The following is a 12071-nucleotide window of genomic DNA, read 5'->3' on the forward strand; positions in this document are numbered from 1 at the left end:
GACACCGCCCCAAGCGCGTGCTTGGCGCGCTGGGGTCTGGAGCCGGCCCTGAATCCACCCTGACTATAGTGACTGAAATGCAGGTCTGATATTTGCTATATTTAGTCCTGGATCTCGATCCAGAGACCAGTTTAGGATGGTGATTGTTAAGGTCTAATGCTTTACAAGCTACCAGACCCACAAGCAAATGTTTTATACCAATGGAAATATAAAATGTTATCATTCAAATGCCAAACATTAAGCTCTAGTGGTTAGTGAGGATACACTTGGGGAACACTGTTACAAAAGTGCTTAATTGGAAGATCAGTACAAATGATTTTCCAGCACTGATTGTGGACTAGTGAAAAAAAAATTCAAGCCTTGCTCCCCGAAATGTCTATTTTGTGGTCCCAGCAGGTTTCACAAAAGCTTCAATAAGACAAAACAGTGGAAGATAAATTATAGTAAATTATCATTAGCTTGATATTTAAAAGAAGAAAAAAAACACATTAGTGAATGTTCTATATGTTAACTAGAATTTTAAATCAAAGTTTCTCCACAAAATGGAATTAGCGCAATGGTTTAAGCATTCCTTGTGACAACATAGAGAAGATGTGTGTCAATTTATTAATTCCTTTTTGTTTTGTAAAACATCATTTATAAGTGGATTAAAATCTCCCTTTTTGTAGCAGGAGCGGACATCTCAGAAAGTGTAACAAGGACACCAAGGGGGCATCAACATTTAGTACGCCTACCCTGGTGAGTCAGTGGGGTTGCTACCAGGAGAGCCACTGACTTGGGTTGAAGCAAGGAAAATCCTAAGCAAAAGATGACAAAAAGGGTGTCAGCCTGCTTTTGAAAGACAAAATCTCAAGCAAGGAGAGTCATTCCACCTCCACAAACAGAAGATATAGCTGGAGGAGTATGGGACAAGAAGGGTTTGGCCCTTCCCCAACAGGGGCAGCTCTATGTTTTTTGCCGCCTCATGACCGGCAGGCCGCTTGCTGCCCCTGTTCCCCAAGGACATTGGCCAAACACATTTGGGAATGGTGAGTATTGGGGGTTGGAGTCGAGGAGGAGAAGTTGAAGAGTTTAAACATATGTAACTCTCCTTTGCTATCAGTAAAGCATGTGTGTTTAAGAATTTTCTTTGCAATGCCAGGATTCCTTGCTCTATCTGCCACTCATCCTCAACAGTTAAACTATAAACCTTAGGGCTCAATGGGTGGCGTTCTTGGGAAGCATTCAAAGCAACTAGGGAGGCTTAGGAGGTCAGAATTCAGGTTTCAGGGATCATAGCAGTTGGACTGGGGAGTCCCACAGCCCAAGGAGAGGTGGCAGATAAAGATCCAAAGACTGGGTCCAGTTATAACGGTCTGGTGACATTCCTTTTAATTATAATCCAGTTATTTTTACTTATTTTTAAAAGGAATTTATTGTATTAAATTGTGTACACCTTAATTAAAGTAGTGCCTTTAACCATAAGTGACCCTAAAGTGCTTTATAAACTATATTAAATACCTCTAAAGTACAAAGAAGCAAAAGAGACCGACAGTGTGCATGTGGGGCAAAAGATGGGATTTTGGTCAAGGACTCTAGCATGCCATGGCATTTTTAAGAGCTATACAGCAAGATGAGGCATATTGACAGAGGCACATGAGGAAGCTTACTGAACATTGCATGCACTAGCCCTGGCTCAAATTGGCATCATTAAACTTTCACTAATAAAACAAATACAACCAAAACAAAAACTGCACTGTTTGCTGAAGTGTGGCAAGTTTGATTACACTGTAGGAGTTTACCTGGTCTGAATGCCCACAGTGCTGAACAAAACATCTTGGTCATAGTACAGAAAAAGCAAAATTCAGCCAAGTCCCATAGGATGCAACAAACTTGCATCAATCATATCACACAGAGCTTTTTTTCAAATTAATGTTGCTATATTAATGGTGGTGGTTGCATCTCTATTATTCCATAAGACAACCCAAAACTTTTACTTTGAGATAAAAAAAAATTATTATCTACATAAACCATAAAGAAAGGTAGCCTCACTTTCATTTTTGTAGCCTGACTAATGGTATCCTACAACACTTTTACCTATTTAAATACTACGTGTGCTCAACACCTTTTGAAGACTCTTTACATTTTGACCTATTGCTGCTCATGGTAAATATGTTGTGCTATAGCTTGCACAGCTTTCATTCAACAGCTTTTAACATACGATAGGTTTCTGTAAAGCAAGTTCAGGTTTTCTCCTGTGGCACTATAATCTCTCCATTTTAGGTTCCCCCTTAATTCTCTTTTCTTCCTCCACTTAAAAAAAAAGAAATCTGATTTGACATCAAATTTTGGGGTAAGGACAAATGAACTCAAAAGTTCCAAGTCTGTTTAGTTCTACCAAGTTACAGATAAAGATCCAGACTAATGAAACCCCTTGGGTCTGCAAAACTGGTCTGAATATCTTGCAAGAACAGGTCTTTCACATAAAACCTTGTTCTCAAGCTTTTCTCAGTAACCATATGGGGTTAAACAATTCAGAACCTCAAAAAAAGGTTTATTAAGGCTGGTTCTAAAAAGAATGAAAGTATCACTGGGAAGGGTCTTTATTTTATCAGAATTGGGTCATCCATTCTTGATCATGAGCTCAGCTAACTCCACAAGATGATGCAAAATGTCCCAGCAGAAATGCAGCTGGAGTCATCGTCATCTTCCAAAGTGCGAAGGGGGGTTGTTTCCTGTATGCATTTTAACCCAGGGGCTCAGATCCTACATCCACACTAGTGTTAACAGTGGTGGAGCCTCACCATTTTAAATCATAATTCTCAGGGTATTTGGTGTTATTCTTGAACACTCAGCTCCTGGAGCAAGTGACTATGACAACTTAGCTTTCTTTTAAAAGTAAAGTAAATTTCTACCCCACATGGTTACTGAGAAAAGCTTGAGAAAAAGAACCCTAAAGGTATAAAGGCCCGAAGGCAAAGAAACCAAAATTCATTATTTTTTAAATATCATGATTTTGGGGGGCTTCACTCATGATTTTTGAATGCTTGGGGTTGGCAAAACTGGGTTACAAAGAACTATGGGGTTGGGTGCTAAAGATGTAAGAAGGAGTAAGAGGAAAGAACAAGGAGACATCCAACAAAATAGACAAAATTATTAACCTATTTTATTAATTAGTAATTAAACTTTACCACACAATGCATAAAAACCTATGAAATTTATTGCCAAAATGGAATAACCTGGCCATGAGTAAAGTTTCTTCCATCATTCAGTGGTCACTTTGATCCTGAAGCATGGGGTTTATATCCCTTATATATTTTTTATCCATTCAGATGTAGCTGGAGAGGTTTACATTAGCTATGTAAATGTCAAATCCTTTTCTGAATCCTCATTGATATTTGGTGGCAATATATTCCATAGATTAATTATGCACTGAGTAAAAATTTTAAAATCATCCATCTATTTTTATCAGTTGTTAGTTTATCTATTTTGTTGGATGTCCTTTTGTTTTATGGCAACGGATAAATAGAGGACTCAATTTTACTCTCATTTTCATTCATCGTTTTATATATTTCTATTAAAGTAAACAACGTTATACTATAAGTATATGAAGACTGCCAAGTCAAACACAAAATTTAGGAAATGCCATAATCAGGGTTGCTCATGCAACATTAATTCTGCCCCTTTGTGCATACACATTATGATATAATCTCTTGGTAGGGACTTAAATCATATCAGCCAGTTTTCCTTTATGCCCTATTTTGTTGCCAAGCTAAAATAATTCTAATATATTAAAGGCACAATTTTCCTTTATAGAAGCTGTGTTAGTTTTGCCATGTTATACTATTTAAAAACTTAAATTAATATATTTAGTAATTTCTGCTAAATTTCCTGGCATTAAAATAAGGTTTATTGATCTGTAATTGCAAAGAGTACTCCCAACACATTTTAAAATATAGGTGTAACATTTGTTATTATTCTATTCTCTGATATAACAACTGATTTTAGTGAGAGATTATATGGCAGGGTTTATTAGTGACTCAGCCATTGCCTACCCTGCAGTTAGGTCGACATAAGCTGCCTTACTTCGACCTAACTCTGTAAACGTTTACACTAAAATAGAGCTCCCACTGATGTAACTTGCCCATTACACTGACTCAATAACCCCACCTCCGCGAGAGGAGTAGTGCTTCAGTTGATGTAGTCAGGTTGACGCAGTGTCAGTGTAGACACTGCATTGCTTACATTGACTGTCGCTGCCTTTCAGAAATCATCCCACAATGCCCCACACAGGCAGTTAATTCGGTGCAAGTGCTCCTAGTGAGGACACGCACTGCCAACACAGGAATGTCGTATGGATGTGTAAAACTGATTCAATTACTGTGGTGGCCGTACATCCACGTAACTTAGGTTGACTTAATTTTGTAGCATAGACTTGCTCTCAGTCTCTTCATTAAGTCCTTCAGAATTCTTGGCTGAATATCAACAGGTCCTGATGACTTACCACTCTTTATGGTGTCAAACAAGAAGGTGCAAGCAAACTGACAGACTAGTCACTGACTATATCTCATCTTTATTAACTGAAAAGAATATGCCTGATGTTGGTACTGCCTCATCATTCTCTGTGGTGAAGAATGACACAAAGTAGTCATTTAGCTTCTCAGCAATGTCACTATGCTCCTTAAGAGCCCTATATAATCCCTGGAAGTCCACAGAATGCACCAATGCTATCACAAAGTTCCTGTCTCTGATAAACAAAATAAATTCCATTCTTAAATATATGTTCATGTTTTAGGTTATATGTTTTTTCAGATTCCCTATTTGCCTTCTAATTACCATCTTGCATGCCCAAATATGGCTGCACTCATTGCTATTGTTCAGTGAACATTATGGATAAAACAACTTTAGGGGGAAGTTATGTCCTTCTGAAATCCTCAATTACTTTCATTTGAGAAAATGTTTTGTATGTGCCACAATATATCACTGCTGCGCTAGTATTCTGGGCACTGCCAAGGAGCAGTGGAGGATGCTGCACATCAGGACCAACACCATTCACATTAAAATAGCAGTCAATCATTCGGGTCCTTGTAATCAGACAGTGAAGATGGTTCTTTTTCAAAGAGCAATTAACTTGCCAAAAGTATATGAGGAAAAACAACAAAGCACCTCTCCCCCCACACTGGCTTGTGTTCATTATGTATATTATATTTTTTATTCAAATTAATGCCAATGGGATATTAAAAATTTTTGAAATGTATACCTCAGGATAATGAAAAATTTGCATTATTGTACCATGAGCGTAAGATTAACTACAGGTACTTCCTATAGTCCAACATAGCAACAGTTCACAACAGAACTACAAAGTTGGTCTTTGACCCTGGACTAGTTTCAATTTTTAGAAAACTAATTACATTCAGACTGTTATTTTCCCCATTTTTCACACTATTTGTGTTCCAACAGTTCTCTTCCTCAGTCTATATTTTCTTACTGTCTTACTTTTTCAGCTGTATTTTTCTGTATGAGACAACTGATGCCTTGATTCTACCTTACTTTTTATTGTGAAGAATTAATTTATCTCTACCTCCACCCTTATTGTGCTGTGCAGTATATTTCAGGAAGAACTTGATGTCCAAAAGTGATGCTCAATTCTTATAATATACTAAAGATTTTTTTCTTATTTTAACCAACAGTGGTAGACTTCACAATTGGTTGTGTCCACATGGGCCCTAACCTCACAGATATACCCTGTTTCAACCTTACCCATGAACAGTACTGTAAATGGGTGTTAGGCTGCAATCAGGTTCTACCACAGTTCTTTATTGTATAGACAGGACCAACTAACGACATATATAAATTGGCTGGCCAGTCTTCCTATCTCCCAGGTCTATGTATATGAAAAGACATCTGCAACACTCTCTCTGGCACCAGCAATTGAAATATTACCAGATAAATACCTAGATCTGACCCCAGTCCACTGAACTGCAGGCATTCCAGTAGTTACTTCATAGATTTCAAACCATCTGCATATTCCAGACACAAAGGAATAGTTTAATATTAAACTCTCCCTCTGGAAAACAAAAAACAGATGCCTTCAAGTACAGAATTTAACAAAGTACAGTTTTGTTTTTAAAAAACAAACACCACAAAAATCAGAGATCATGAGGTGTTGCATCATACCCACAATATTTGGCAAGCTTAAAAATTCCAGATTATCGAGAGGGAAGAAAGTAGGAAAGAAGAAAAGGTAATAAATTTGAATACTTGAGGGGGGATGGTTATTTTGTTTATTGTTGTGCCAAACGGTGTGCCACACGCTGTTGAGAATCATTCTGCATAACAAACCAGTAATGAATTCCTGTTTGTAAAATATTTTAGTATATTATCACCAATGTCAAATAGTTTATAAAGAGAAGTCTTTCATGACCGAGTTCAAAGTAATCTTCAGCAGCACTATCCCTCTCACAGAAAAGCAAGTAGACCTTAGTAATAATGGGATACTAACAAATTATAAATCTATTTTCCTCTTTGCAAGGCAATACTGCTGCTACTTTTTCATTAAAGATTCTAAAATATACAAGATATCACATTTATATAGTTGCTTTGATTCTGAATATGCCAAAATGCCTTAATATATCTAAGCATTTTAAAGTATCAGCCTATGTTAAGTATCAGAGGGGTAGCCGTGTTAGTCTGGATCTGTAAAAGCAGCAAAGAGTCCTGTGGCACCTTATAGACTAACAGAAGTTTTGAAGCATGAGCTTTCGTGGGTGAATACCCACTTCGTCGGATGCATGCCTATGTTAAGAGCACTGACTTCATTCATCACTAAAATCCTACCACCATGTCAGCTTTTTCACAGCGCACTACAATACCACACACCAACAATGAACAGTTTAGGTCTAGTGGTGGCAAAGAATATTGCATCTAATTAAAACTGCAGAGGGCCTTTAAGCAGACGGAGTAATCATCCAAAAAGGAATTTGAGTAGAATACCATGATTTACTATTCTACACTTGCAAAAGCGCCAAGAAATATTTAATAACTGAAAATTGAAAGGACCTCAGTTTCATATCTCATCAAAGAGATGGCACTCCCAGAAACTCCATTTCATCTACTAGGACACTGACCAAGTTGACTCAGAGGGGACAGTGCCACCTAATGAATCAACAAACAGCTTCTTGCGGCACCTTGGTCTTCCTTGGAGATCTCAAATATGAGCACTGATTGAGCCTAATTAACTTGCAATGCTGACAAAATCACAGCTGCAGGTATAACTGCAGTGATATGATGGGCTTGATTGTCTCCTCTATCACTGCAGATGGGATCCTTAGAGGCATTTCCCCCTCAAACACACATCCATGAACTCACCCTTGCAGAAGCCCCTCTTTCAGAATGCCATCGGACTTCAGAGGGACACAATGGGGACAATTATTTAGAAATGTTTCAAGATCAACCTCCATTTCCTGGCACACTTAAATTCCTCCTGTGGGAAATCTCCATAGGACAGTACCCTGCAACCTAGATATCTTTGTTAGACTAGCTACTGTAGCAATTCAACCTGTCAACCTAAGGTGCCCAAGATGAACCAAGTTTAGTATCAGAGCTCCCAACTACCATAAGGCAGAATGAGTCATTTGACTGCCAGCCCATTACTAGACTTTCAGAACAAGCCAAGTGGCATTTTAAGTAAAAATTAATAGGGAAAGGATTATAGACTGCACCACCCTCCAATCTTTCACTAGATTGTAGATTACGGGGAAATATTACCATATGCAATAAAAGCTGTTTTATCTGGCATGTTAGGAGAATGGGAGGGTGCCGGTAAGTGAAAAATGCCGTTTAACTAAGAGGGAGGGAGTTTGGCTACGGGAGGGGGTGTGGGAGGGAGTTTGAGTACGGTAAGGGGCTTGGGGCAGCAGGTTGAGGAGTGGGAGAGGGCTCACAGTGCCAGATCCGTGGGGCGCTCACCTCAGGCATCTCCTCACAAGCGGCAACCTGTCACAGATGCTTCTAGGCAGAGGCATGGCAGGTGGCAATGTGTGCTGCCCCCACCCGGCCCTGAGTGCTGGCTCCGCAGCTCCCATTGGCAGGAACTGCGGCCAACAGGAACCACGGGAGCAGCGCCTGCGGGAAGAGACAGCGCACAGAGCCACGTAGGCGCTCCTCTGCCTAGGACCTGCAGGGACAGGTCGCTGCTTGTGGGGAGGTGCCCGAGGTGAGCACCCCCCAGATCCAACACCCCGAAATCCCTCCCACCTCCCAACCGCACACCCTCTCCTGCACTTTGAATCCCTCATGGTGTTCCTCCACCTAGGAGTAGCAGGTACATGTCACCGCTTCTGGGGAGCCACACAAAGCCAAGTAGGGAACCTGCCGGCCCCACACCAACTGGACTATAAACTGGACTTTATATACCAGCATTTCTAATCTTTATAGAGAGCTGTCCGGTTGGTATAGGGACGGATAACACAGCTTTTACTGTAAATGAAGGACCCAACACACCATATACATACATACATATATACACACATATACATACACACAGACCTTCCTCACACCACATTACCAACAATACATTTGGCAATATATTAACAATGGAGTTTGGGGGCAGAAGGGAATGGGATAATCCATTTTTGTTTTGATTGTTTACCCAAAACAGTTTCAACACATTTACAAAAAAGTATATTCAGGGCCTGAAGCATTAACATCAGTGGTGGGCAACTTGCAGCCCGCACACAGCACGGCAGGGTAATCCTCTGGTGGGCCACAAGACAGTTTGTTTACATTGGCACGGCCACCCTCAGCTCCCAGTGGCCGTGGTTCGCCGTTCCGGGTCACTGGGAGCTGTGGGAAGCGGCTGCCAGCACATCCCTGCAGCCCACTCCAGTTCCTGCAGCTCCCATTGGCCAGGAATGGCGAACTGCAGCCATTGGGAGATGCAGACAGCCGTGCCAATGTAAACAAACTGTCTCACGGCCCGCCAGTAAATTACCACCACTGATTAACACGATATTACTATACAGACAACAAGTCAAAGTGTGTGCTTTTTAAAAATTATTTTTAGAATAAGAGTTTTGTCTGGTAGAATATATCAGAGTGGTAGAATGGATAATCAGGTGGTCCTTAGAAGATTACTGAGACTTTCACCTCTAATACAGTCTGTATCACTACGGACCAATAATCTTTGCCACCTATTGGCTGCCTGGCCATAACCTGTATGAAATGAGTTTGTGGTTTCATTCCAGTTTCCTGTTGAACCACAAAAGACACCTGTATGTACATGATCAAATGCATGTTAATCACAGATATGTTCTTTGATTAAGATGAGTTTTACCAGAGACCAAAAGGTGACTACAGCATAAAAAAGTAGCATCTTGATTAGCAATAATTTATATTTTTGGTACAAGACCAAGCAGGTGTGTCAATGACTTTAATGCAATTAATTTTTAAATAACATTTTGGGTACAATTCAAATATGTCCTGGTCCACTATAGTACTGAACTGCAGTTAAGGTCTGCACTTCTTTGGAGCAGCTTACAGTAAGTTTGCAGTAAGGACTGAGCAACTAGAAACAGAAGCCAGCTAGCAAGATTACATAGGATTGGCATCTCACTGAAATATTGACCGTTACTATAAAATTATCAAACTTTTTGATTTAATTAGAAATTGTTAGAAAAAACCCAAGGGCTTGTACTTTCCATTTTTTTAAAAAGACATATACAAAAGTTATATTGGACAAACATCCACAAGGAACCTCCTAACATTTCAAAAATAAAATTCACCCCTCTCTACCCACTTATATCCCCATACAACCTCCACAGGAAAAGGTTGGAAAAAAATAGTAGGTCTAGCAGTATCTCCTGAAATTCAACGAATTAATTTCTCTAATTTTGCCACCAAATTGCTCCCATTCCCTCTTCAAACTGGGGCACTGTTTTTTATCTAGGCCTGTATAAGCATCAAGTCACCTGGGTATTCAAGTTCTATCACCATATCCATGCACTAGGCTGATTACAGTTGTCAAGGTATGACACGAGAGAAGATAGACAAAAATATTGAGGACTTACTAGGTCAAACACCACCATATTTTTTTCTGGAAAACCAGAGCAGATCATATATGGAAGCTATAGAAATAGAAATATAATGATTCTTCACAAAAAGAAAGCATTATACTTTTTAAATTGGTTCTTTGGTATAAAAAGTCACACATGTTTGGGTAAAATTTCACTCTAGTGGCCTTACTGTACCCAATCTAAAGGAATACTATATTACTATTCCGGCAGAACCTAGAGGCCCTAAAAGAGATTGTATAGTACCTAGCACAATGGAGTGCCAAACAGAGCTTTTTTTTTGCGGCGGGGGGTGGGGGGGGAGGAGGGGCACTACAAAACTTAACACAATAATCGTGGCTTTCCTCCCACCCTAAAATTTCAACAGTTATTTTGGAGTAAAACACTGGTGTTGGAAACTTAGCAGCAGCAGCAGCATTTGGGTAATATATGAGAGCTGGAAAATAAAACTCACCAATCTAACGTTATTGTCCAATATTAATAAAATACAAAGAGCAAACACACAGCACCAATGGGTGAGAATTACGTGGCATTTTTAAAAGCTACCCTTTTTAATGATCCCGAGATGTTTTTAACACAAGTAAAGGAATATTAAATAAACAGGTGTTTTAAGATGATAGTTTCAAAAGTCATCTCTGCAGCACTCCTAGCTCAAGGAACCAGAAAGAGACACAATCTATGAAAACAATCACAGTAGCAGTGGTGTTCACATGCTTTTGTCAGTAACTCCTGAGCCACTTCACTGTGAGTTGCACCAGCTGACACAGACAGGGCTCTGACTGTTCCGAGTAAGCATGAAATGCATTTTGTCACTGCACCACTGAGACGCTTTATTACCCCCGGGGTCCGTTTTCTGGACTGGAAAGAAAGGGAAGAGCCAGAGAGGCGTTACGTTTCCACCCACTGATGGTTCGTACCATAGGTGCTGGGACCTGGGGGGCTGGGGATGCTGCCTGGAGGTGGTTCCCATCGCATGCCAGGGTTGACAGTTGGGTTCAATGGCTCTCAGCGCCGCCCCACTACAAACTGCTCCAGCGCCCGTCTCCTAACCCCGCCAAATCCTCTAGACCCGGGTGACCGCCCCCCCCCCCCCCAGGCGCGGGGGGCTTTTCACGCGGTGACTGACATTTCGGGGCAGCGGTTTCTCATCAGCCCGCAGGGAGGCCAGGGCGAGGCCGCGGCCCGCAGGGAGGGGACTGACCAAAGCACAGTGACCGGGGCCGCGGGGGGAAGCCAGCGGAGCCACACGCTCCCCGCCCCGCCGCCGGAGGGGGAAGGGCTCAGCTGTCACTTTCGCCTCCGGCGCGCGTGCGGGACGAAGAATCCCCCCCCCCCCCGCCGCCCGGGCAGCTCCCAGCGCCCGGCAACGCCCGCCCCGCCGCCGCCGCCCCTCCCCCGCTCACCTAGGTAGTGTCTCCGCAGCAGACCGGGCTCCTCCAGCCCCAGGCTCCGCTTCCGCACGTCCCACAGCAGGTGAGGGCAGCACCCCCGGGACATGGCACCGCGGGGAGGGGAGGCTCAGACTCTCCGCCGGCGGCAGCCGCCCCCCACGCTCACCATGGAGACCCAGCCGCCCGCCCGCGCGGTGCTCGCTCCCTCGCGCACGCACCCGCCTGCCGCTGATCCGCCACCGAGGAACGAGCGACAGCGGCAGCTCCTCCGCTCCCCGCCCCCATCTCACCCCGCCCCCTGACTCCGCCCCTGCCCGATTCACAGCGCTCGAGACTTACACCGCTATCGCGAGAACGTGACCATTGGGCTTTGTGGATTCGGGCGGTGAAGTCATACAGCGGCCATCTTGTATTCGGGCACAAAAAAAGCCGCCTGCACTTCCAATGTCTTTCATCGGCGTCTGCCATCTTGGCCGGGGCAGCGAAGCGCGAAGGCAGCCATGTTTAGTTTGGGTAGCACGGTAGCCAGAATGGAAAAGGATGTTCCTGCCCTTATCAAAGATGGCCGGAAAGGGGTTGGTTTGTTTTTTTCTCCCCCCAAATAGACGTAGCGTCAGCTCTCTCCGCGCAG

The 12071-nt window shown here is 42.3% G+C and overlaps 1 protein-coding gene across 4 annotated transcripts in view; it reads right to left on the reverse strand.

Moving 5' to 3' along the window:
* The window catches only part of DCAF6 (DDB1 and CUL4 associated factor 6), a 177900-nt gene extending 166194 nt beyond the window's left edge, over positions 1 to 11706 (reverse strand). For 2 of the 4 annotated variants that reach the window (XM_045001955.1, XM_045001954.1), the window contains exon 1: positions 11453 to 11706. In XM_045001955.1, the coding sequence (XP_044857890.1) occupies positions 11453 to 11546 (94 nt within the window). In that variant the 5' untranslated portion in view covers positions 11547 to 11706. The remainder of the gene's footprint in view (positions 1 to 11452) is intronic. The other 2 variants (XM_045001957.1, XM_045001958.1) reach the window with 2 other exon arrangements.
* Between the last annotated feature and the right edge of the window lie 365 nt (positions 11707 to 12071).

Source organism: Mauremys mutica, chromosome 1, assembly GCF_020497125.1.
Source record: "Mauremys mutica isolate MM-2020 ecotype Southern chromosome 1, ASM2049712v1, whole genome shotgun sequence".
In the NCBI taxonomy this organism is placed as follows: Eukaryota; Metazoa; Chordata; order Testudines; family Geoemydidae; genus Mauremys; species Mauremys mutica.